The following is a 26,777-nucleotide window of genomic DNA, read 5'->3' on the forward strand; positions in this document are numbered from 1 at the left end:
CCTGGGTTGTGACTCCGCACCAGCGGGTGGAGACAGAGCAGAACTTGTGGGCGGAGCCATATATAAGCCCCTGTGCCAATCACAGCCCCTCAGTCATACGTAATGTCAAAGCAGCAATGCAACCAAGTAACAAACTGGCTAGAAAAATTCAAACTAACATCGAAAAACTCCAACTTGAACTGGGCTCCCCAACCGGGAGAGCTAAAACAAGCGAACAGCAGAACTTAAGAAATTATGAGCGGACTCTCCGTTACTGTAGCGAAGCCCTGCGGGTGGGGATCCTGGACTGATCCTTGGTACTACAGGAAACGAAAATTATCAGGTAAGAAACTAATTTTCCTTTCCCTGTACGTACCAGGATCAGTCCAGGACACCTGGGATGTACCAGAGCAAACCTACCGAGGGTGGGAAGCAGAGAGTCCCGCTCGGAGTACCCTCTCTCCAAATCCCCCGGAATCGGTAGCCCGGACATCCAATCGGTAATGCCTGATAAAGGTATGCATGGACTTCCAGGTAGCCGCCCTGCAAATCTCCTGAGGCGATACCTGTGAAAGCTTCTGCCCAGGACGCAGCCTGGGAACGAGTCGAATGAGCCCGAAGACCCACCGAAGCGGCTTACCCTTTACCAAGTACGCTGAATCAATAGCCTGTTTAAGCCAACGCGCAATCGTTGTGCGGGACGCTGCGGCTCCTTTCTTTGGCCCTGAGAACAAAACGAACAGATGGTCGGTTACCCGGAACGGATTAGTAACCTCCAAATATGAAGAAGAGACCTTCGCACATCCAGCTTTCGCAGTTCTTTGAACTGGGGATCAGTGGACTCCCCGACCGTGAAGGCCGGTAACTCCACTGACTGATTGACGTGAAAAGACGACACCACTTTAGGAAGGAAGGAAGGAACCGTCCTCAAGGATACTCCGGAATCGGAAATCCGCAAGAACGGTTCCCTACAGGACAGCGCCTGCAATTCGGAAATACGCCGAGCAGAGGCAATTGCCACCAAAAACACCGTCTTCAAAGTAAGGTCCTTAATAGTTGTACGCTTCAATGGCTCAAAGGAGCGGAGCTTAGAGCGGAAAGAACCCAGTTAAGGTTCCAAGACGGACAGGGGGGACGCAATGGAGGACGGAGGTGTTTTGCCCCTCGAAGAAAACGGGCAATATCAGGATGAAAAGCCAGGGAGGTTCCTTGGACCTTACCCTGCAAACAACCAAGAGCCGTCACCTGGACCCGTAGCGAACTGCACGCCAAACCTTTGGTCAGACCGGCTTGAAGAAACGTTAGAATATCTGAGACTGAAGCAGAAAAGGGATCCAACCCTCGCTGCACGCACCAATCCTCAAAAACCGTCCAGACCCGGACATAAGCAAGAAACGTAGACTGTTTCCTGGACTCAGCAAGTAGCTATCACCCGCGTCTGAGTAACCTTTTTTCTTCAGACGATTCCTCTCAAAAGCCATGCCGCGAGACAGAAGTGATCCGCATCCTCCAAACAGACGGGGCCCTGACGTAGGAGCCCCGCGAACCCTGGAGACGAATGGGTAATGACACTGACAACTGGATGAGATCTGCGAACCACGGACGAACGTGGCCATTCCGTGCCACCATGATCACATGGAACGGGTGCAACTCTATGCGCCGAAGAATCTTGCCTATCATCGGCCACGGGGGAAACACATAAAGAAGTACATCCGTCGGCCACGGAAGTAACAGCGCGTCGACGCCTTCTGCTCCCCGTTCTCGACGCCGACTGAAGAATCGTGGAGCCTTCGCGTTGTGCCATGTGGCCATAGATCCATGTGAGGAACTCCCCATGTCCTGCAGATGAGCCGAAAGGCTTCGTCCGCCAACTCCCACCTCTCCGGGATCGAGGTGATGACGACTTAGAAAATCTCGCCTGTACATTGTCGACCCCGGCAATGTGAGAGGCTGCTATGTTGCTGAGATTTTGTTCTGACCAGGTCATCAAGAGCTGTGCCTCCGCAGCCACCTGTGGACTCCGTGTCCCTCCTTGTCGATTGATGTAGGCTACGGTGGTTGCGTTGTCCGATAGTACTCGGACCCGCCTTTCCGCTTAGTAACGGTGAAAAGGCTTGAAGAGCTAGGCGGACCGCTCTGGTCTCTAGCGGTTGATAGACCACTGTGTTTGAGACGCTGTCCATAGCCCCTGGACCGACCTTCCTAGGCAAACTGCTCCCCAGCCGGAGAGACTGGCATCCGTGGTCACTACCGTCCATTTGGGTACCAGCAGGGACACTCCACAAGATAGATGCTTGAGTCGAGCCACCAGTGGAGGCTGGATCTCGCTTGGCCCTCGAGTGGAAGAGGCAGGAAAAACTCCTCCGAGACCGGCCGCCATCGGGATAGTAAGGACGACTGCAACGGCCGCAGATGAGCGAACGCCCAGGGAACCAAGGCTAGAGTAGAAGCCATCGAACCCAGGACTGTCAGATAATCGCAAACTCGAGGAGTGTGAAGAGAGAGAGCAATCGCCGCACCTGAGACTGTAGCTTGTCCCTGCGTTCCTGGGACAGGATCACTTTGCCGTGCCTTGTGTCGAATAGAGCTCCGAGGTATTCTAGGGTCTGAGTCGGTTCCAGTTGACTCTTGCTGAAATTGACCACCCAGCCTAGAGACTGTAAACACCTGGAGGACTCTGGCAACTGCTTGCTGACACAGAGGCTTGGATTTTGCGCGAATCAACCAATCGTCCAGGTAAGGATGAACCAGGAGACCTTCTCGGCGTAGGTGTGCCGCTACTACCACCATCACTTTTGGTGAACGTGCGAGGAGCGGTCGCGAGACCAAACGGTAGCGCCCGGAACTGAAATGTCCGCCCCAGAATGCAGAACCGTAGGAATTTCTGGAACTCCGGCCGAATTCCCACGTGCAGGTACGCCTCCGTGAGGTCCAGAGAAGGCCAAGAATTCGCCCGGCCTTACCGAAGCAATACCGAACGAATCGTCTCCATCTTGAAGTGAGGAACGCGTAGGCATCTGTTTACGCCTTTGAGGTCCAAGATCAGCCTTACGTGCCGTCTTTCTTTGGGACTATGAAGTAAATGGAAGTAACGGCCTTCGCCGCGCTGATGGATCGGGACCGGAACGATAGCTCCCAAGGCTTTCCAAGCGCCGGATGGTGTCTAGCACTGCCGCCTTCTTGTCGGAGCTTTGCAAGGAGAGACTAGGAATTTGTCCTGCTGGAATTCGAACAAAATCTAATGCGTAACCGTGTCTTATCACGTCGAGGACCCACTGGTCCGACGTAAACCCTGGCCCAATCCTCGAAAAACCACGTTAACCGTTGCCCCGACATTTGGGATCCTCGTGCAGAGACTGAGGCGAGGATTGGGCCGAACCGCATTTCATTGCGGCCCCTTGTGACCTCCCGCGGGCCGAGGTTCCTCCCTGTTTGCCGAACCGCTTTCCTCGAAAGGATTGCTGCCACTGAGGAGTCCGAGAGGAAGAAGACCTGTACGAGGGACCCGAGGAACGTGGTGGACGTGATTTTCTGGAACCACGGAACCGTTGACCTGGAGGAGAAGGAGGACCGCGGTCTGTACTTATCCTCGGGCAATTTAAACGCCCTGTTCTCTCCTAGGAGAGACCATTATGTCATCCAACTCTTTGCCAAACAGTAAGCTTGCCTTTGAAAGGCAATGCTCCGAGGTTGAGCTTTAGAAGAGCCATCCGCTGACCAGTTCCGTAACCACAAAAGGCGACGTGCCGAAACGGATGCCACCATGGATCTGGCAGAGGGTTCGCAATAGATCATGTAGAGCATCTGCTCCATACGCTATTGCCCGCCTCTAGTCGATCAGCTTGAGACGCCTCCTCCGGGGATAGACCAGCATTCGCCTGAATTACTTGGGCCCGCGCAGGCTAGCCCGCATTGCAAAGTTAGTACAGATGGCGGCCCGCACCCTAGGGCGGAAACCTCAAAAATTTCTTAAGCTGTACTTCCAGCTTCCTGTCCTGGATATCCCTGAGGGCCGTCGCTCCCGTAACCGGGATGGTAGACCTCTTTGTCACCTGCCGAGACTGCCGAGTCCACCTTCGGAAATCTGAGTAGGTCCAGTGCATCTTCAGGGAGTGGGATATAATTTATCCATGGCCTTACTAACCTTCAGTTCCCAGTTCTGGAGTATTCCCATTCTCTAAATAAATATCGGTCGAAGAAAAATGAAAAGGAAAAAGCCACTGCCGGTCCTGTGAGACCTAGCAGAACCGGATCCATGTTGGCTTCCTGACGGACCCCACTGGCGGAGCCTCAATTCCTAGTTCCTGAGAATGGCCGGAATCAAAGGGGTCAGCTCCTCTCTACGAAGAGGCGACCACTTTGGGATCATCCCCTTCCACGGCTTGAGCACCTTTGCTCGCTCCGGGCTGAGAGAGGCCGTCCGCCGCTGTTCCATCGGCCCCCTTCAGGGGCTCTTCAGCGGAATCCGTATCTGTTGCAAGTAGAAAAATCTGACTCCGAGTCCTGAGGGACGTCCCCTCAGAGGCCGCTTCCCTCGCGGGGGATGACGAGCGGATCCGTCAACTTCCTTAGTCTTCCTTTTCTTTGGGGCGTGCTGGCCAGAAACCCCCCTCAGGGGCCCCTCTACGCCTGCGTTACTGCGCTTAAAACTTAAGAACTTTGCGCAGAAGTGCAAAATCTTCAGAAAAAGAACTCGAGTCTGAAAAATCGGGTCCGGAGCCCTCCCGGGACTGAGACCCTCCGGAGCGACCCCCCCAGCACGACCTAACTGCGGAGAAACGCGGGAGGCACGGCAGAATTTCCTGCCGGCTCCCGAGAAATTTCCCTGCCTGTGGCCAAAATGGCCGCCACTCCCGCGCTGAGCGGGAAAAGATCTTGCTTGTCAGTGAGGACACTGGCAGGCGGTGGCGAACGCGCGGTCCGAGAACGGGCCCCCCGAGACGCCCCCGACGAGCCTTCTTCACCCGGGATACACGAGGCACAGAGGCCTTCCCTCGAGAGACGCGCGCGCGCCGAGCCGCAGGCCCGGCAAGCAGAGCCTCGGGGCATAGCGGCGAAAAACGCGGGAACACAAGCAAAAACGGCCTGACAGAAAAAATAAAAATTTAAATAGAAAATAGCACCCCTTGCGACCTGCGCCTCCCCCCCGACGAAAACGGAGCGGCGCTAAGTAGCAGAGAGCCGGCACAAGAAAACAAACAAAAAATTTAAACTTTTTTTTTTTTTTTTTTAATTTCCTACCGCTTGTCGCTGTCCACGGTCCTGAAGCCCTGTTGCAAGAGGGGTGAGTGAACCGGGCTCCCCGGTGTCAACCCCTAACGCTGCTACTAGTAAGCCGGGTCCTCGACCCTAGCAGCGGCCTCAACCAGGGGGGGTGGTCCCCTCAGAACCTCGCAACCCCCCCTGGAGGCAGGGCAGACAGGACACCACTCACTAAAAACAACCAAATTTAAAAGAAAATTAAATTTAAGAGAGAAAATCTGAAAAAAAAACCTGACTAACTACAACAATCAGTGCAGGCAGAGGCTGTGGACTGCACCTGCACCACCTGCTGGAGACCAGAGTAAGACTGAGGGGCTGTGATTGGCACAGGGGCTTATATATGGCTCCGCCCACAAGTTCTGCTCTGTCTCCACCCGCTGGTGCGGAAGTCACAACCCAGGTGTCCTGGACTGATCCTGGTACGTACAGGGAACTTCGGGGCTACACGATGGGGCGCACAAAGGGGCGTGCCCCTTTGTCGCGCTCCTTTGGTGCGTGGCACCTACGGCCCTGCGCGTGCACTTATGGCCCCTCGGCACCCTGGATGACGTCACGGGGCTTGGTTAGCAGCCGAGTGGGGAAGCAGCATGTCGCAGTGGTCCTGGGCCCTTGGAGCAGGTCAAGCAGCTGTAGCAGGCAGGCCTCAGATGGAGACGGAGGCAGTAGACGAGGTTAGTAGTGGCAGAAGAGGAGAATGTTTTGCTCAGCCCAACGAAGAGGTCTCATATGAGCAAATGCCCAAGAGATGAGCTCCAAGTTAGACGCCATGGAGCCGAGAACCTGTAAGTAATCCTAGACCCTGGGCACCTGAGCCTGCAACAGACTTGAAACTTGGGACTGTGACTTGATCACCCGCTCCTCTGTTAGAAATACCTTCTAGATCCGGGTATCAAAGCACAAGCCCAGAAAACTCAAGACTTCAGAGGGTAGGAGGTGCTCTTGGAAAAGTTCACTATCCACCCCAACGAACTCAAGCGGTGTGTGCAACCACCAATTCCACTGCCTGCCTGCCAAAGGTCCTGGCTACTTTGACTGAATCAACCAATCATCGAGATACAGATGCACCAACACGCCCTCCTTCCATAGGGCCCACTGCCACCACCACCACCATAACCTTGGTGAAGGACCGCGGCACCATCACTAAACTGAACTGAAGGGTGTGCAAATTGAAAATGTTCTCCTAGGATCATGAAACCATAGAAACATTTAATCATCTGGGCGGATCCTGATGTGCAGATATGCCTCAGTCAGATCCAAGGAAGGCCAAAAACTGCCTTCTATGCACCACTGTGATGACAGACCACAATGTCTCCATGCAAAATCAAGGAACCTGAGAGCATGATTCACTTTCTTCAGGTCACGAATTGGATGAAATGTCTCTTTCTTTTTGGGAACTATAAAATAAATAGTATAAACGTCCCTTCCCTCGCTCGTGCAGGAGGAATGGGAACTATGGCTTCTAACATCGCAGGCATCGAGAGTCTGAAGTACTATGCGCTTCTTTTTCTGCTGATGCACAGGGAGGACATCATAAAGAGGACTTCTAAGGGGCCGAGTAAACTCTAAAGCCTAACCATGTTCTATCATGCTTAGAACCCACCGGTCCGACGTGATCGAGGCCCCACTCCTCGTAAAATTGATTAAGATGACCCTCATTACAGGGATTGAGGAGTGAACCCGTCTCGCTTCATTGTGCAGGCTTTGCTCCTTCAGACCTCTGGCTGGGGCCATCCCTGCCTGGTCTACGAGCTCGAAAGGACTGGTTCCAGGCCTACGACCTCCCCGAGGCTTGCCTTTGCCCAGCTGTTGGAGCTCTGTTTGCCTAAAATGCCTCTGGGCCAATACCGAGAAGGCACTGTGAAAGACCTTGGGCCCCTTTGGCTTGTCCTCAGGCAACTTGTGCACCTTATTATCACCAAGCATTTTATAAGCTGCTCCAGATCTCCCCAAAAAGAGCTGCCCCTAAGTGGCAAGGCTTCAAGCTGGCCTTTGAGGAAATGTCCGCTGACCAATTCCACAACCAAAGAAGTCTCCTAGCTGAGGTTGCGGACATTATCGTTCTGGAAGAAGTACAGATGAGATCATATAAGGCATCCATGCTATAAGCGACTGCGGCCTCCAGATGCTGTGCCTGCTGAGACTCCGAGGAAGATAAATACCTGTCCACTTGCAACTGCTGCAACCAATGCAGGGATGCCCAGAGCATAAAACTACTGCAAACCACAGCCCATATGCCCAGCACCGACACCTCAATATCTTTTTAAGGTGCACCTCAAGCTTCCTATCTTACATATCCTTCAGTGTATCTGCTCCAGCAATGGGAAAGGTCATCTTCTTTGTGACCGCATAGGCAGCGGCATCCACCTTCGGAACTCGCAAGAGCCCCAGAGTGTCCTCGGGCAGTAGATACACAGCTTGTACATTGCCCTGCTTACCTTGAGGCCAGTCTATGGAGTATCCCACTCCCTGGCCAGCAACTGCTTCACTGAGCTATGAAAAGGGAACGTCTTGGCCAGACCCCGCAAGCCTGCCATGACAGAGTCCACCTCCTCCTGGTCAGTATTTCCTTGAGGGACCCGCAATGCCCAGCTCCACCAGGACATGTGGAATCGAGGGGTCCCAGCTCTTCCTTCTGAAAGAGGCGAAGCACCTTTGGATCATCACCTTCCAGCGCTGGAAAAGCCCCAGATCAGAGTCCCAGAGAGCCATCACCTGGGGACAATCCCTTCTCAGATTCTTCAAAGGAGGCATTGCTGGCGGCCACCAATGCCAATTGGGCCTGGATCCCAGGACCCAGGCACCTTGGCCCTCTTCTTGGGTGGAGGGCCCCACTACCTTGTGTTTGCAAGAAAGCTGGGCCGTAGCCTGATGTGCCAGAAAAGCCTTATGCATTAGGACAACAAACTCTGGAGAAAAAGGAGCAAAGGACTCTGAATCCTCTGCCAGAGGATCAGAATCATCCTCAGACTGCTCTGCATGGGCCCTCCGGGCCTCACAGGGCTGATTTCTCAGCGGGAACGGGTCCTCAACCTCCTGCAGCGTGGCTTTTGGCCCCCCAGACCAGCACCACACAGAAGACACTGCCGTAGCCCCTCCCAATGTGCCATTTCCACCAGGGAGGCATCGGAAACAACAGCCAGGGTCGGGAGAGACAGGTGGACACCTCCCCACACTCAGCACACCGAACTTCGCTCGGCATCACTAAATACGCTGAATAATTTTGTATCATCTGCAAATTTGATTACCTCCTTCGTCATATTTCTTTCCAGATCATTTATAAATATATTGAAAAGCACCGGTTCCAAGTACAGATCCCCGAGGCACTCCACTGTTTACCCTTTTCCACTGAGAAAATTGACCATTTAATCCTACTCTCTGTTTCCTGTCTTTTAACCAGTTTGTAATCCATGAAAGGACATCACCTCCTATCCCTTGACTTTTAGTTTTCTTAGAAGCCTCTCATGAGGGACTTTGTCAAACGCCTTCTGAAAATTCAAATACACGAGATCTACAGGCTCAACTTTATCCCACGTTTATTAACCCCTTCAAAAACATGAAGCAGATTTGCGAGGCAAGACTTCCCTTGGGTAAATCCATGCTGACTGTGTTCCATTAAACCATATCTTTCTATGTGCTCTGTGATTTTGCTCTTTAGAATTGTTTCCACTCTTTTACTGGCACTGAAGTCAGGCTCACTGGTCTATAGTTTCCTGGATCACCCCAGGAGCCCTTTTTAAATATTGGGATTACATTGGCCACCCTCCAGTCTTCAGGTACAATGGATGATTTTAATGATAGGTTATACATTTTAACTAACAGATCTGAAATTTCATTTTTGAGTTCCTTCAGAGCCCTGGGGTGCATACCATCTGGTCCAGGTGATTTGCTACTCTTTAGTTTGTCAATCTGTCCTACTACATCTTTCAGGTTCACAGGGATTTGGTTCAGTTCACCTGACTCACCCTTGAAAACCATTTCCGGAACTGGTATCTCTCCAACATCCTCATTAATAAACACAGAAGTAAATAATTAATTTAGTCTTTCTGCAATGGCCTTATCTTCCCTAAGAGCCCCTTTAACCCTTCAGTCACCTAATGCAGTGGTCCCCAACCCTGTCCTGGGGCCACCAGCCAGTCGGGTTTTCAGGATATCCGCAATGAATATGCATGAGAGAAAACTTGCATGTATGGAGGCAGTGCATGCAAATTTTCTCTCATGCATATTCATTGCGGATGTCCTAAAAATCCGACTGGCTGGTGGGCCCCCAGGACAGGGTTGGGGACCACTGATCCAATGGACTAACTGAATTCCTCACAGGTTTCGGATATATTTAGAAAGTTTTTATTATGAGTTTTTGCCTCTACGGCCAACTTCATTCCAAATTCTCTCTTAGCCTGCCTTATCAATGTTTTATACTTAACTTGACAATGCTTATGCTTTTTCCTATTTTCTTCAGATGCATCTTTCTTATTCTTTTTGAAGGATTTTTTTTGGTTAAAATAGCCTCTTTTGGGGGGGGGGGAGGAGCCAATATGGCTGCTTGCTAGCAGCGCGTTTCAGAAGCTCCCGCAAAGTTTCTACTTTGCTTGATCTTGTTGAACTATGCTTCCTAAACGAAAAGGGAAGTGAGGGTCTTTCCCTTTCCCGCGGGACAACGGACCATCCCCAAATGCGCTCTCGTTTACCCGAAACAGGAGGAGCCGCTCCCGCTGATGAGCCCGGTAAGGGAGCCTCCGTTCTCACCTGGGGAACTTTCGCTGAGCCCTCCTACGCTAAAGGACTCCACAAGCGATTTCATCAAGCCTGCCGCTGGAATCTGCGTTGGCGCGCCGAGAATGGAAAGCTCGGAGGAAGCCATTGAGGGAGCAGAAACAAGCAGTGTAGCACGAGGAAGAAACATCTTGGCAAAGAAGCGATTCAACTCCGATATCGGTGACATTTTGAAACCAGATCACTCCAGGGGCGGTAAGACCATCCTGATTACTACTACAATGTTGCTTCGTTGTTGGTTTCTACATCTATACAGGAACATCGGCCTGAGCTGGCTTTACCACCTAAACCCGCTGTGGTTACTTTGGACGCCCTCTGGGAATTGATGGCCCATCAGAATTTGGCCCTGCTTAGCTGCATAACACAGATTACTTAGATTTCATCAAGGTTAGATATTGTGACTCAAGATCATGATACTAGATTAACTGAGCAAATAAATAAGATACAAATGCTTGAGAATCAAGTGAAAGAAATACAAAACGTTCAGTCAGCTACAATTCACGATTGCACTATCCTCAATAAGAAAACAGAGTTGCTGGAAATCCGCCTAAGACACTTTAATTTAAGACTATTACATTTTCCCAGGATAGTAGGTGAACAATCAAGAGTTACCCTGCCGCAGATACTTGAATGAGATTCTACAAATTCCTTCGGATAATATACCACCCTTTAATAAGGTTTATTTTCTACCTTTCTCTCGTTCCAAAAAACAATATGATACATAACCATAACCATATACTGCCTTTTGCTCCTGCTGCAATTTGTCTATTACAATGCTTGCAGTACCTACAAAACTCACATCTGTAGCCCTCTGTCCTTACCTGCAGACCCCCAGCTGCTGCTGCAGAATCTCCTTGCTGTCCAGCTGATCCTGGACCTTGGAAAGCTTACGCTGCAGGCTGCTGTTATTTTTCAAAGCCTGCTCCAGATTCAGGGCAAGTTTCTTATTGTCCTCTTGACAGATGCCCAGCACTCTCCGCAAGGACTCTACCTAGATATCAGAAAAAGGGACAGGTTTCCAACAAGGCCTTTCCCTTTTTCTATGTTTGAATATCAGTAACATAGTCACACAGTAACTGACAGCAGAAAATGACCCAAGTGGTCCATCCAGTCTTCTCAGCAAGCTTTAATTATTTATTCTTTTAATTTATTTATTTGTATTCTGTTAATGTAGTAACTGCAGCTCTGTGTAGATTACCCCCATGCCTTTTGTCAAGGTTAGTAAGTGCTGCTGCGTGCAGGTTACCCCCATGCCTTTGTCAAGGTTAGTAAGTGCTGCTCCGTGCAGGTTACCCCTTAATTTCATGTCAATCCTTTAAGCCACTAGGGATCCTCTGTGTTTATCACAAGCTCTTCTGAATTCCATTCTACGACTCCCAAAGTTTAATTCCAGGACTGCTGAAAATCCTTGATAGGTTAAAGTGATGGCTCTTCTCCCGATATTACCTAATCGTACCCCAGAATCAACTCTGTTCACTTACTACTGAGGAGCAGCTAGGGAGCTGCAGTTGAAGCAGCAGGAGCTGAGGTGCAACAGCACCGCATCACCAAGCACAGCCAGAAAAGGAGCCTAAGAAAAGTCATCTTAGGAGCCACATAATAATCAAGGGTGGTAAGAGAAGCAAGTGAAAAGGAAAGGAGTGGGAATAGAGAAGAGTTGTGGAAAGGAGGCAAGAATGGAAAATGAGATCAGGGCGGGGAAGATGCAGCGGAGTTAGGATGCAGATCACATATCGTTTTCCAGCATTCATGGTAGTGGCAGAAATCACAGATAGGATCAGGCAGCCACCTCTGGCAGTGCACATCTCTGAACCATCAGGTGATTAGATAACACCGCGTGAAGTCCCTCACTACCCTAGTCTCAGGTTTGCTAATGAGCCCAGAAGGAACAGCAGGTAGGCCAGGGAGACAACAAAGAAACGCTCGGAAGATAAAACGTGGGAACCAATGGTCTAATGACACTGCTCTCCTCTCCCCTCCCTGATACCTGACTGTGCTGCTGGGCTTCTGCCGAGTGCAGTCTGGCCTGGCACTGCTCCAGTTCTGCCTCCAAGTGCTGTGTCCTCTGCTGGCTCTGGAACCTAAGCAAAGAGAATCTGTCACTGGGAACAAAAGACCCTTCAGTAAAGGGGGGTGGGGTCGTGCAGGGGGCAGGCAGGCCATACCTGTCTCTTCTCAGACTGCTGATCTCAGAGTCCTTGCATCCCAGCTCCGTCTGCAGCTTCTCCACGGTCTTTTGCAGTGTGCTGTGAGATGCCAGCACGTTCTCCAGCAAAATGGACACTTTGCTGTTGTCTCCCTTCATGTCCACCAGCTGCCGCTGCAATGTGCTGATCTAATGCACACAAAGAGCACTGTCCTATCATTCTCAAATAAAGGGGTCACTTCTGACCATTCCTACTAAAGGTGAAAAAAGAGCCGTGCATGTGAGTATGAATGCTGGAATATCAGGAGTGAGGAACACTGGCAGAACTGTGTATACGTATGAGGATCTCAGTACTGGAATAGCAGGGAATGCTGCGGGACAGAAGTGAGGTGCATTGGCAGAACTGTGTATACATATGAGGATCTCAGTACTGGAATAGCAGGGAATGCTGCGGGACAGAAGTGAGGAACATTGGCAGAACTGTGTATACATATGAGGATCTCAGTACTGGAATAGCAGGGAATGCTGCGGGACAGAAGTGAGGAACATTGGCAGAACTGTGTACACATATGAGGATCTCAGTACTGGAATAGCAGGGAATGTTGCGGGACAGAAGTGAGGTGCATTGGCAGAGCTGTGTATACGTATGAGGATCTCAGTACTGGAATAGCAGGGAATGCTGCAGGACAGAAGTGAGGTGCATTGGCAGAGCTGTGTATACGTATGAGGATCTCAGTACTGGAATAGCAGGGAATGCTGCGGGACAGAAGTTAGGTGCATTGGCAGAACTGTGTATACGTATGAGGATCTCAGTACTGGAATAGCAGGGAATGCTGCGGGACAGAAGTGAGGTGCATTGGCAGAACTGTGTATACGTATGAGGATCTCAGTACTGGAATAGCAGGGAATGCTGCGGGACAGAAGTGAGGTGCATTGGCAGAGCTGTGTATACGTATGAGGATCTCAGTACTGGAATAGCAGGGAATGCTGCGGGACTGAAGTGAGGTGCATTGGCAGAGCTGTGTATACGTATGAGGATCTCAGTACTGGAATAGCAGGGAATGCTGCGGGACAGAAGTGAGGTGCATTGGCAGAGCTGTGTATACGTATGAGGATCTCAGTACTGGAATAGCAGGGAATGCTGCGGGACAGAAGTGAGGTGCATTGGCAGAGCTGTGTATACGTATGAGGATCTCAGTACTGGAATAGCAGGGAATGCTGTGGGACAGAAGTGAGGAACACTGGCAGAACTGTGTACACGTATGAGGATCTCAGTACTGGAATAGCAGGGAATGCTGTGGGACAGAAGTGAGGTGCATTGGCAGAGCTGTGTATACATATGAGGATCTCAGTACTGGAATAGCAGGAAATGCTGTGGGACAGAAGTGAGGAACATTGGCAGAACTGTGTATACATATGAGGATCTCAGTACTGGAATAGCAGGGAATGCTGTGGGACAGAAGTGAGGTGCATTGGCAGAACTGTGTATACATATGAGGATCTCAGTACTGGAATAGCAGGAAATGCTGTGGGACAGAAGTGAGGAACATTGGCAGAACTGTGTATACATATGAGGATCTCAGTACTGGAATAGCAGGGAATGCTGCGGGACAGAAGTGAGGAACATTGGCAGAACTGTGTATACATATGAGGATCTCAGTACTGGAATAGCAGGGAATGCTGTGGGACAGAAGTGAGGTGAATTGGCAGAGCTGTGTGGGGTGTAGGGAGGAGCAGTCTCAGTATTTGAACAGCAGGAGGTGCTTCAGGGCAGAAGTGAAGTGCATTGGCAGAGCTGTGTGCACCTGGAAGCAAAGCTGTATATTCTTTTTTTTTATGACTTCACCTATGTATGTCATATGCAGAAACTGCATAGCCAGTATACTTCTGTCAAAGCTAACAAAATATAGCCATAAGCTCCTACTAAATCAGCTAAAATTAATTAACATTTTTTACCTTCATAAAGATAACATACTTAATACAAATGTAATGCTGGTTAAACTCACAATAAAACAGATGTACTCACTTTAGAAAGGAGAGTGTATAACAAACCAACATTGCAAAAATAAACAGGCATAAGAGTTAAGACACTCCTGTCTCACCTTTTTTTTTTTTTTTTATTAATTTAATGGTAGCTTGAAAAGTTTTCTTCTCCCATGAGCTTCTTGACTGGTGGAACATACGTAAAGGAAAAGAAATTATCAGCTAAGACTTAATTTCTCCTTCCTTGTCCTACGCTCCACCAGTCCAGAGCATATGGGACGTACCAAAGCCCATATTCTAAGGGCGGGTAGACACTAAACTCGCTCCTAAGAAAATTACCCCATATATGGGGCACCTTGCTTGGCGGGAATATCTAACCTATAATGTCTTACGAATATACTTAACGTAATTCAAGTAGCTGCCTTACAAATATCAACAGGATTAACCGTGCCCTATTCAGCCCAAAAAGAAGCTTGTGCTTGTGTTGAGTGAGTGGTTAACAAGTTTGGAGTTTGTTTCCTCTGTAATAAATATGTAGAAGCAATGGCTTTTTTAATCTACCATGAAATAGTTGCCTCTGAAACAGCCTTACCCCCTTTCATGGGCCATTGAAAAGCACAAACAATATTTCTGACTGAAAAAAATCTTTTCTAACCTGCAAGTACCTCAAGAAATATCTCTTTACATCTAAGAAGTGAAAAGCCTCCACTGATCCCTTATAGTCCGACTTATTAAACAAAGGCAAAATGATTTTCTGATTTAAATGAACAACCGAAACCACCTTGGGCAAAAAGGATAGTATTGGCTTTTAGATTACTAAATCTTTATTGAACCTCAAGAAAGGAGCTCAACATGAGAATTACTGTAACTCAGAAAGTTGCTCAAGAGGTTGAAAAGGAGGTTGAAAAGGAGCTGCTGTCATGGCTCGTAATACCAAATTTAGATTCCACAAGGGAACCTCCGGCCTACCCCCCCCCTCTCATAGGCAACCCCTGTCCTTCCCCCTTACGATTCTGTTATGAGCCTTGACTTTCAAATTTTTGTATATTATATTGTATATAAGTTGACATTATTAAACAGCTACTAAACCATTATTAAACAGCTACTAAACCAAATGGAGCTAGTCATCAACATAGAGAAAACTGAATTCCTCCATCTTGAACGAAAAAACATGACAGTCATCCAATCCCCGATCCTACTAAAAAACCATCAGAAAATTGGAATAGCCGAGAAAGTACGGAACCTCGGTGTAATAATAGACACAGAACTTAGCCTCAAACAACACATATAATTAAAAGTCAAAGAAGGATATGCCAAACTAATGGTCCTCAGGAAACTTAAACCGTTACTAAATCAAACTAACTTCCGAACTGTCCTACAAGCTTTAATATTTGCCAGCACTGACTACTGTAATGCCCTACTATTAGGATTACCATACACGACATTAAGACCACTCCAAATACTCCAAAACTCAGCCACAAGAGTTTTGACAGAAAAAAGAAAAAGAGATCATATAACTGAAACACTGGCTGAACTACACTGGCTGCCAATTGAATACAGGGTAAAATATAAAACCCTTTGCACTATACATAAACTAATCCGTGACGAAAAAGCTGAATGGCTAAACACAGCACTCCGCATCCACGTCCCACACAGAAACCTGAGATCTGCCAACAAAGCCCTACTAACCATCCCCTCAGTCAAAACTCAAGTCAGAGAAAGAGCACTATCATTGGCCGGAGCGATACTATGGAATACCATTCCCATAGAGATAAGACTACAGAGAGATTTCAAGACTTTCAAAAAGAGCTTAAAGACATGGCTCTTTAGAGAAGCCTTTTCACAAAGAGAGCGAGAGAGAGAAAAACGCTGAAAGCTGTACACATAAAATCTTCATACAGCACTAGCACATTATATGTATGTACGTCATGGTTTGTCTATTGCACCTTTTAAATTAAATGTATAATTTAACAGACTTTATCTTAGTCACAGGTCAGATTAATCATCACTGAACTTTTAGCCATTACTATGAAATGATGTTACCAAGATCATCAGGCACCTCCGTTACTAATAATGGGAACAGTTGCATGTACAATTTACTATATGTGCCTATATGTAAACCGTTATGACGGTATTCTACTAAACGATGGTATAGAAAAGATTGTAAATAAATAAATAAATAAATAAATAAATATTGCTCATTATATTGTATATACCTCGGTACAATGTTTCTCCCTACACCCCAGCATATTATTTTAGTTCTATTTTAACTTTCTACTCTGCCTGGCTTTAGATCTTGTTGTTTCTTTATCCCCTCCCCTGCTCCTGTTATTTGTACTTTTCCACCTGTCAGTTCTAATGTAAACAGGTATGATGATGCACACTAATGTCGGTATATAAAAGCTATCAATCAATCAATCAACCAATCAATAAATAAGCTTTACTTCCTGAAGAAAAACGAGAAATATCCTTATGGAAGATAAAGATAAGCCTTTAATTCTGACCCTAAAACAGGCAATCGCTGCTACTCGAACTTTTAAATGCTAAGCCCTTGTTGAGACCTCTTTGTAAAAAGGTCAGAATATTGCCAATCTGAGAGCACCAAGGGGAGCAATGGATCTCCTTCTAATATGACTCAAAACATCTCCATAGTCTCACATTAGCCAATGAAGTGGATAACTTCTTTGAGTTTAACATTGTTTTAATAACTGAGAGTGCTTAATCCTTCTTAACTACCTTTGCCTTCTCAAGAGCCACGTCATAAGCAAGTATGGAGAGGGGTCTTCCATCAAGATTGATCCCTGATGAAGTAAGACCCCTGCTCGCTGGCAGATGTAATGGACTGTCTACTGACAGCCTACTTAGATCTGCATACCAGGGCTTTCTTGGTCAATCTGGAGCTACCAGAATCACATAAGCTCTCTCCTTCTCTATTTCCTTATTACACGACTTAACAATGGCCAATTTTGAATCAGTGTATCTATAGCCCTGCTGCCATTTTCCTTTCAGTGGCTGAAGAACCTCAGTACCCTTGAAGTCTGCTTTGTCACCATTTACTCTATCAGCATTTCTCCCCACCTCTGCACTATCATTTGGAACGCCAAATGGCTTAGTTCTCACTCGCCTGGATCTATTATGTTTCTGCTCATATATTCTGCCTGTACATTTTCCTGTCCACCTATTGCAGAGTAGAAAATTGAAACAGATTCTTCTCTGCCCACAAAGGGGCCAATGCAATAAAAGACGCGCAGAGAAAAGGGAATGTGTCAGGGCCCAGTCCCAAATCTGAGAGGCTTCTTGACAAAGGAGATACGAGCCCGTACCTCTCTGCTTGTTCAAGTACCACATGGCTACTGTATTGTCCATTTGAATCAGAACAGTCTTGTGTGAAAGGCAGTCCTTGAATGCATGCAGCGCATAACATATAGCTCAAAGTTCCAGGAAATTGATTTGAAATGTTGCTTCGAGTTTTGTCCAAGTACCCTGGGTCTGGAGATTGTCTATGTGAGCTCCCCAACCCAAGGTGGATGCATCTGTAGTTAAAGTTATCTGTGGGACTGGTTGTTGGAAGGGTAGGCCCTTGCGCAAGTTGTCCTTGTTCGCCCACCATAGTAGAGATAAACGTAGACGGTGGGTTACTTGAACTGGAGAATGCAGTGGTTGAATGGCTTGGATCCATTGTGATCTTAAAGTCCATTGGGTTACTCTCATGGCTAGTCTTGCCATAGGAGTAACATGAACTGTGGAGGCCATGTGGCCTAGTAAGGTTAGAAACTGATGAGCTGTTGCTTGTTTCTTCGAATGTAGCGAGTTTGCCAATAGGGGAAAGTGTCTCTGCCCGATCCTCGGGTAGGAAAGCTCTTGATAGGATAGTGTTCAATTCTCCTCCTATGAATTGAAGCAGGTGAGACAGAATTAGATGGGACTTTTGACAATTGATGAGAAAGCCCATGGAGTGAAGTAGAACAAGCCAGAGCTCCTTGTTGAGATTGAATTCTGATTAGCCAGTCGTCTAGATAAGGGAAGACGTGGACACTTTCCTTGTGTAAGTGTGCTGCTATTACTGCCATGCTTTTTGTGAATACTCTGGGAGCTGAAGCGAGTCTGAATGGTAGTACTCTGTACTGGAAATGTTGGTGACCCATTAGGAAGCGCAGGTACTTGGGATGAGGAGGGAATATTGGAATGTGAACGTAAGCATCTTGTAGATCCAGAGAACAAAGCCAATCTCCTGTTTGAAGAAGTGGAAGCATGGTGCCCAGAGAAACCATCCTGAACTTTTCTTTCTTCAGAAATTTGTTGAGATTTCTGAGGTCTAGGAAGGGCCATAGGCCTCCAGTTTTCTTTGGAATGAGAAAATAATGGGAGTAGAATCCTCTGCCCTGCTGAGTCCGGGGAACCAGTTCTACGGCTCTGGCTCTCAGAAGGGTGGATAATTCTGCTTGTAGACGAATTATGTGATTTTCGCTTAGTAGGAGAGGTCTTGGAGGAGAATCTCTTGGAATTGAGAGAAAATTGAGTTGGTAACCTCGAGATATTATTGAGAGTACACATTGGTCTGTTGCTATCTGTACCCAATGGTTGTAAAAGGATGAAATTCAGACTCCTACCGGTAGATCCGGTTGTAGAGATGGTTTTGGTCTCTGGCGGTGGCCTCAAAAGCCTGCAGCCGGTCCCGTCTGCGGTGGAGGTTGAGGCCTAGCAGCTCTAGGTTGTCTGGGCTGAAATCTTTGCTGCGGCCGAGAAGATCTGCCCCTTGATGCTGGAGGGTAATAACACCTCTGCCTATAGAAAGGCCTTTGAGACTCCTTCCTAGGAGGGCGTCGAGATGAAGATGTAGCAGAGTCCTGCGGAACTGTCGACAGTTGACGCAAGGTTTCTGTGTGTTCCTTCAACTGGGCCACAGCGTCCTGTACCTTTGAGCCAAAAAGGTTGTCCCCTACACATGGCAAATCAACCAATTTTTCTTGGACCTCAGGCCTGAGGTCCGAGGCCTTAAGCCATGCTCAACGACGTGCACTTATGCTCGAGGCCGCTACTCTGGAAGCAGTTTCAAAATTGTTGTAGGCGGCTCGGACTTCGTGCCTACCAGCTTCAAGCCCTTTGTGTATTATGGTTTGAGCTGCTTCTTAATATTGCTGTGGTAACGAATTTTAAAGATCTTGCATCTGTTTCCACAGGTTTCTCTGGTATTACGTCATATATAACTGATATGACGCAATCCTTGTATTTAGCATGGCCCCTTGATAGATTTTCCTGCCCAAGGAGTCCAGGAATCTGTGATCCTTGCCTGGAGGAGTGGAGGAATGAGGTCTTATTCATTTAGATTTCTTTTGTGCAGACTCCACCACAACTGACTGATGTGGCAGTTGTGATTTCTGGTATCCGGGGACAGATTGAACCAAATAAGTGGTGTCCACTCTCTTATTTATGGATGGTACTGAGCATGGATACTCCCAGAGTCTGTGCTGTAAGTCTAGCAGAACTTCGTGGACAGGGATGGCCAAGACTTCTTTTGGAGGGTCCACGAACTGAAGGACTTCTAATGTTTGCTGTCTTGTGTCCTCTTCTGATACCAAAGTAAATGGTATGGTGTCTGTCATATCTTTTACAAAATTTGTAAAGGATAAATCTTCCGGTGGAGATTTCTTCCTTTCTTCTGGAGGAGAAGGATCAGACATAAACCCTTCAGAAGAAGTATCTGTATGTCTGTCTTCCTAGGAATCGTAAGGGTCTTCTTGACGTGGAGACGTGGGAGAAGATCTTGAAAGCCTGAAGGACCAGGCTGTGGATCATCCAGTGGTATCCGTCCAGGGACATCTTCTTGTGGCTTGGCTGGAACCGATGTTAGAGCACCGACTTTTGCGTCAAATCTGTTCATCAATATCTGGAACAATGCTAATTCCGGCTGTCCTGGGGCCCCAGGTACTGGCATCGGCATCGATGGAATTGGTTCCGGTATCGGGCCGGGCATCAGCGATGGTAGAGGCATCGGCATCGATGGCCGCCTCTGTGTCAGTGCAGACTTCAGTGTTGGTACCGGCATCGGTGTAGGCACCGGCATCAGCGAGAGCGCCGGCATCAGTGACGACACTGGCATCGGTGTGGGCACCTGCATCGGTGCAAGCACCGGTATCGATGTCGGCAAAGGCATCAACGGTTGCTGGTCCTTTAAGGCTTGGAGCACTGCTTGACAGATAAAATCTGTCAATTCCTCCGTGATAGCTGGTGCAGGCAGAACAGCTGCACGTGGTGGCGGTGGAGGTGTTGATGGTCCTTCCACAGGGCCCTGTGGAGGTACGATGATCGGAGCATCGAGAGGAGGTGAAGGCCTCGGCGTGTCTTGAAGTCGAGGCCATTTTGCGGTCAATTTCTCTGGGGAGAGAAGCGCCTCCGGTATCAATGGGTATTGGTGCCGATGGCGATGCTTCGGACGGTGTTCCGCCGTTGACCTCGTCAATGCTATGGATGGGATCGGCGTTGCATGATCCCCCGAGCCTTCCGGACGACGCTTTTTAAATATTATACGCTTGAAGACTCCAGCCGGAGACGATTGAGTAGACGTGGACGGGGAAGGCAAAAGTTGTAGATGGAATAAATGCTCCATCTTTTCTTGGTGGGCCTTTCTACCCTTCGCGGTCATTTCAGCACACTTGGAACAGGTTATATCATGTTGTGTGACCTAAACAGAGGACACACTCGAGGTGTGGATCTGTAATGGATGTGGTCCGATTACAGTTGGGACATTTTTAAAATCCTGTGGCCATATTTTCGCCGACAGCCGTTGATGAAAATGAGAGAAAATATTTTTTACTTCAAAGAGTAAAAAAGAGACCAAATTTACTCACCAGCCAGTGGTAACACGAGAGATCCCGATATGGGAGAGAATAAGTGGTTTTTAAATCTGATTTTTAGTCAGACAATTTGTGAGAAACTCACACAGGCCCCTGCTCCACGATGCCTACAGCGCGCGGAAAAATGAAGACTGAAGGGAGACCCCTGTGGCTGAGAATATCATGGCATGCTGGGCATGCTCAGTGGGGTCAGAGTGCCAGTCAAATGTTTCTAGAAACTTTGACAGAAAGCTTTCCGCAATAGGGATCCATCAATGATGCCACCCATATGTGAGGGCTAGCATCCTGCTTGTCATGGGATAAATAGCAGATACATATGTACAAGGGATAAATAGCAAGATACATATGTACAAGGCAAGTCATTTCACCCTCCATTGTCTCAGGTACAAACTTAGAGCCTGATACTAAGCATTTTTTCTATACACCCAGATTGGGAAGAAAGCTTTAGTCAATGAGAGCCTTAGATTGCAAGCTCTCTGTGGACAGTATCTGAATACTGCAGTGTCTGAATATAATCAGTTGAAGCAGCTGACCCATCACAAAAGGCAGACTATAAATCAGACATTAAATTAAGAACAGTAGGCATGCACCTACCTTATAGGCAACCTTCAGGTAGTTTTCCTTTGAAAATTACTTACAAGGTTTGCACTTACCTTGCAACAATGTGGGATATTCAAAACTGTCCCCTGTATGTCTATGGGGGGAAACTCTTTGTGCATTGAGCACTATATGGGACTTCCTTCAAGCACTTCATTGTACCTTGTATTTTATAGAGCCAGCTGGGGTAGGATGTTCCTGCAAAATGTTTCCTTCCCCTTTGTATTATACTGGTACCTCAGCAGTGTAAGCAATTCTGACCCTTCCTTTGAGATGTTTTTCAGTGTTCAGACAAATGTTTGTTAAAAGATTTGTTTTCCCAGATACTTTCCTTTTTTGGTCTCTGGCTCCTACCAAGCCGTTCATTGCCACTTTTCTGAGCCTTCTCACCCCATCGGAGGAATATTCAGTGCTCACCTTCTGTCTGTCCTGCTCCTCCACCACCTCCATGAGCCCCCTCATTCTCTGGCACTCCCTCAAGTTCTCATTGCGGGACTGGATCGCCATAGCAAAGTCATCTTCTTTCAGTTCCAGGACAGACTGAGCCTTGTGAATGACAGGAAGAGCATCAGCACATAGTTTGTTTCTTTTCAATGAGGCATTATTTAGTCTTTGAACAGGAAAAAAAATACTAACACTCTGTAACATGACTGAATGTGAATATTCACAAATCAAATCATAACTGAACCTGTGTGTTACAGAAAAGGAAAGAAAGAGACTAAAGGTTATATTGTAAAGCGCTATGCTGAATTAATGTTTGTATGTAAACCGAGGTGATGTTATCTATGTGCCCCGGTATATAAAAAAATCTATAAATAAAATAAATAAATAAAGATCACACCATTTTGCATTTTTCATAAACTTCACCTTTAAATAAAAACTGCCTGCTTTGTACCGGCTGCCAATTAAAGATTATTTGGACTTTTCATGCTTTGAGGGACTTATGACCTGATAACTTGAGTAACAAATTAAACTGGCATATCCCAGGACACCAGATGGGATTAAGATAATTTTTCCATCTTTAAGAGAAATGGGCTGAATTTGGCTGCAATTAGGGCATTCTCAGCTGTTCCCCCACATTGTGGCATTTGTTACCTACAGACAGGCTAGAATAGAATGAATGTACCTGCTGCAAAACGTTACAGACTTGGCTCTTTTCTCAAGGATAGGTGCCAGATGCATGCTTTATAGTTCGGATTGTTTGTTTTTTTTAAAAGTGCCTTTTATGCATAATGGAAGGAGGTAGAAGTCTGCAACTTCACCTATTTATGAGTAGAATTTATTTTAGATGACGGTTTTTGCATGAAGACTATGTCAGTTGGGGTTTATTGACCCCGTGTGAATTGTGTACAAAATTAGTATTTGTATATTGTTTTTGTTCTAGTTTTCTGTATATTATATGCAAAAATGTATACTTACCTGATAATTTCTTTTCCTTCAGTCCTGCAACATCAGTCCAGAATGACAGGGTTTATCGCCCCTTCCTAGCCAATGGAGGCAGATCGCGGGACCTTTTACTGTGACTTTCTATTTAGATGCTACAGGCCAGTTAATGCTCGTATTCCCCTGACAAGAGAGCCTATGAAACCTTTAAATAATTAACTTTATATTTACATTTACAATTACAGATTTGTTCAAAGGCAATTAGAAACATTTAAAAGAGGAACTTTTTTTAATGTTTCTGAAAAACGTTTGTAACACGAAAACTATATATTTTTTAATTTATGTGCTCAATGAATATCTGTATTGAAAATTGTTACCATCTGTGTGGGTTTCTGGTGTAGCAGAACTAAAGGAAATGAAATTATCAGGCAAGTATAAATTTCTCCTTTCTCATCCTGCTACATAGGTCCAGAATGACTGGGAAGCCCAATAATTGTTGGAGGAGACAATTATTCTGGGACGGATAGCAGAGTTGCTTACCTGTAACAGGTGTGTTTGGAGGACCACAGGATGTTAGTCCTCACACCAGGGTGACATCACCGGATGAAGCCCGGCCTGGAAAACATGTGTCAAAGTTTCTAGAACTTTGACTGAGCCTCAATGAGCATGCTCAGGCATGCATTATACCTTGCATCCACCCGGGGTCCCCTCAGCTAGTAACATAGAATTCAAAATAATAAAGGAGAAAAAACCCACGTAGTGGAAACCGAACTCCGCAGGGTGGTGGGCAGGTTTCATGAGGACTGATATCCTGCTGCCCTCGGAGAACACCTGTTACAGGTAAGCAACTCTGCTTTCTCTGACGCCAAGCAGGATGGCAGTCCTCACCCAAAAAGGACCAGCAGGCACAACAACTAGTTTTGTTGGTAACTTGGGGGGGGGGGGGGGGGGGGGGAGTTTGAACAAAAACGGACCCTAGGAGGGAAGAGAGTTGGGTTCTATACTTCAAATTCCGAAGGATAGATTGGCCAAACCTATTGGTCATATCTATTCAAATAGTGCAACGTGAATGTGCAGAAAGAAATTCACATCGCTGCTCTGCAAATCTCCTCCATGGGAACTGTTCACAAGTGGGCCAGTGATGCTGCCATGGATCTAACACAGTGAGCCTTGACATGGCCCCCAAGACGTAATCCTGCCTGGGCATAACAGAAGGATATACAGTCTGCTAGCCAATTAGAAAGTGTTTGTTTGGCTTCGGTGATACCCAACCTATTCCTATCAAAAGGAACAAAAGTTGGGTGGACTGTCTATGGGCTTCTGCCTGCTCCAGACAGAAGGCTAAGGCTCTTTTGTAGTTGAAACTGTGCAGGGCACGTTCACATTGGTGCAAATGGGGCCTGGGAAAGAATGTTGGGAGGGCAATGGACTGGTTAAGATGGAAGTCGGACTACGTTAGGCAGGAACTTAGGGTAAAGTAAGACCACCCTGTCATGGAAAAACTTAGTGTAAGGCAGATAAGTCATTAAGGCCTGGAGCTTGCTGACCCTGCGTGCTGAAGTGACCGCCACCAAACAATATGACCTTCCAGGTTAGGTACGTCAGGTCACAAGACTGCAGCAGCTGATCGGGAGCTTTCATTAGCTGAGCTAACACCATATTGAGGTCCCAAGACACAGAGGGAGGCCTTAGGGGAGGCTTCAATTGAAGCAAACCCTACATGAAACAAAGATTATAGGCTGCACAGAGATGGGTGTACCATCTACATCATGTTGATATATGCCAATTGCACTTAGATGAACTCTAACGGAGTTGGACTTCAAGCCAGCTTCTGATAGGTGTAGAAGGTAGTCAAGTAGTTTTTGTGGGGAGCAGGAAAATGAATCTAGGGCCTTCTGCTCACACCACATGGAAAACCCTCCTCCATTTTAGTCTCTAGGATTTCTAGTGGAAGGCTTTTTGGAAGCCACCAGGATCCTGATAAATTGAGTGGTTGCAATATTAACCTCTCAACAATAGGGCCTGGAGGTTGGGATATTGCAAGCTGCCTCGATCCTGTGTGATGAAATCTGGGGAAGTCGCAGCCTGATCGGTTTCCAGAAGGATATATCCTTGAGGAATGGAAACCAAACCTGTCTTAGCCAATGAGGAGCTATGAGGATCATAGCCTCTTTGTCCTCATGAAGCTTCCAGAGAATCTTTGCTACCAGTGGAGCTGGAGGATACACATACAGGAGACTTTCACTCCAATGCTGGGCAAAGGCATTTCAGGCTAGTTTTCTGTATTTCCTATATAAGGAGCAGAACTGAGGAACCTTCCTGTTCCAAGGCGCTAGGACGAGATCCACACCCAGGCTTCCCATGAAGTGGAAGATCTGATTTGCAACCCCTTGGTGGAGAGACCATTCATGGGGTCTGAAGGCGTGACTCAGTTTGTCTGCTACTATATTCTCCATTCTGGCCAGGTACATGGCCCTGAGCATCATCCCACAGGAGAAGGCCCTTCACCAGATGTCAATCTCTTCCTGACATAAGAACATAAGAAATTGCCATGCTGGGTCAGACCAAGGGTCCATCAAACCCAGCAACAGAGGCCAAACCTGGCAATTACCCAAACACTAAGAAGATCCCATGCTACTGATGCAATTAATAGCAGTGGCTATTCCCTAAGTAAACTTGATTAATAGCCATTAATGGACTTCTCCTCCAAGAACTTATCCAAACCTTTTTTGAACCCAGCTACACCAACTGCACTAACCACATCCTCTGGCAACAAATTCCAGAGCTTTATTGTGTGTTAAGTGAAAAATAATTTTCTCCGATTAGTCTTAAAATGCTACTTCCTAACTTCATGGATTGCCCCCTAGTCCTTCTATTATTCAAAAGTGTAAATAACCGAGTCACATCTACTCGTTCAAGACCTCTCATGATCTTAAAGACCTCTATCATATCCCCCCTCAGCCGTCTCTTCTCCAAGCTGAACAGCCCTACCCTCTTCAGCCTTTCCACATAGGGGAGCTGTTCCATCCCCTTTATCATTTTGGTAGCCCTTTTCTGTACCTTCTCCATAGCAACTATATCTTTTTTGAGATGCAGCGACCAGAATTGTACACAGTATTCAAGGTGCGGTCTCACCATGGAGCGATATACAGGCATTATGACATTTTCCGTTGTATTAACCATTCCCTTCCTAATAATTCCTAACATTCTGTTTGCTTTTTTGACTGCTGCAGCACACTGAGCCGACGATTTTAAAGTATTATCCACTATGATGCCTAGATCTTTTTCCTGGGTGGTAGCTCCTAATATGGAACCTAACATCGTGTAACTACAGCAAGGGTTATTTTTCCCTATATGCAACATCTTGCACTTGTCCACATTAAATTTCATCTGCCATTCGGATGCCCAATCTTCCAGTCTTGCAAGGTCCTCCTGTAATGTATCACAGTCTGCTTGTAATTTAACTACTCTGAATAATTTTGTATCATCTGCAAATTTGATAACCTCACTCATTACAATCCCATACTGTACAATCCCATATCTCCTTGCTTGTTGACAAACCACATAGCCACTTGGTTGTCTGTTTGGATCAGAACAATTTTGTTGGACAGTTGATCTCTGGAAACCCATAGCGCGTATCTGATTGCTCGGTGCTTTGGGAAGTTGATTTGATAAAGATGTTCCTGGGTGGACCATAGACCCTGAGAGCTAAGCCCATCTACATGAGCTCTCCAGCCCAGGGTGGCCACATCCATGGTTAGGACAATTTGGGTAGGAGGACTTTGAAAGGAGATCCCCATTCC

The 26,777-nt window shown here is 47.1% G+C and overlaps 1 protein-coding gene across 1 annotated transcript in view; it reads right to left on the reverse strand.

The window, feature by feature from the left end:
- VWA5B2 (von Willebrand factor A domain containing 5B2) overlaps positions 1-26,777 on the reverse strand; it is a 453,973-nt gene that overhangs the window by 338,623 nt on the left and 88,573 nt on the right. The window contains exons 16-20 of the mRNA XM_029617330.1: positions 22,009-22,137; positions 12,177-12,346; positions 11,999-12,092; positions 10,833-11,002; positions 2,499-2,610 (exon numbers count right to left, since the gene is read on the reverse strand). Coding sequence (XP_029473190.1) covers positions 2,499-2,610; positions 10,833-11,002; positions 11,999-12,092; positions 12,177-12,346; positions 22,009-22,137 — 675 coding nt within the window. The remainder of the gene's footprint in view (positions 1-2,498; positions 2,611-10,832; positions 11,003-11,998; positions 12,093-12,176; positions 12,347-22,008; positions 22,138-26,777) is intronic.

The sequence above is a fragment of the Rhinatrema bivittatum genome, chromosome 9 (assembly GCF_901001135.1).
Source record: "Rhinatrema bivittatum chromosome 9, aRhiBiv1.1, whole genome shotgun sequence".
Taxonomy (NCBI): Eukaryota; Metazoa; Chordata; class Amphibia; order Gymnophiona; family Rhinatrematidae; genus Rhinatrema; species Rhinatrema bivittatum.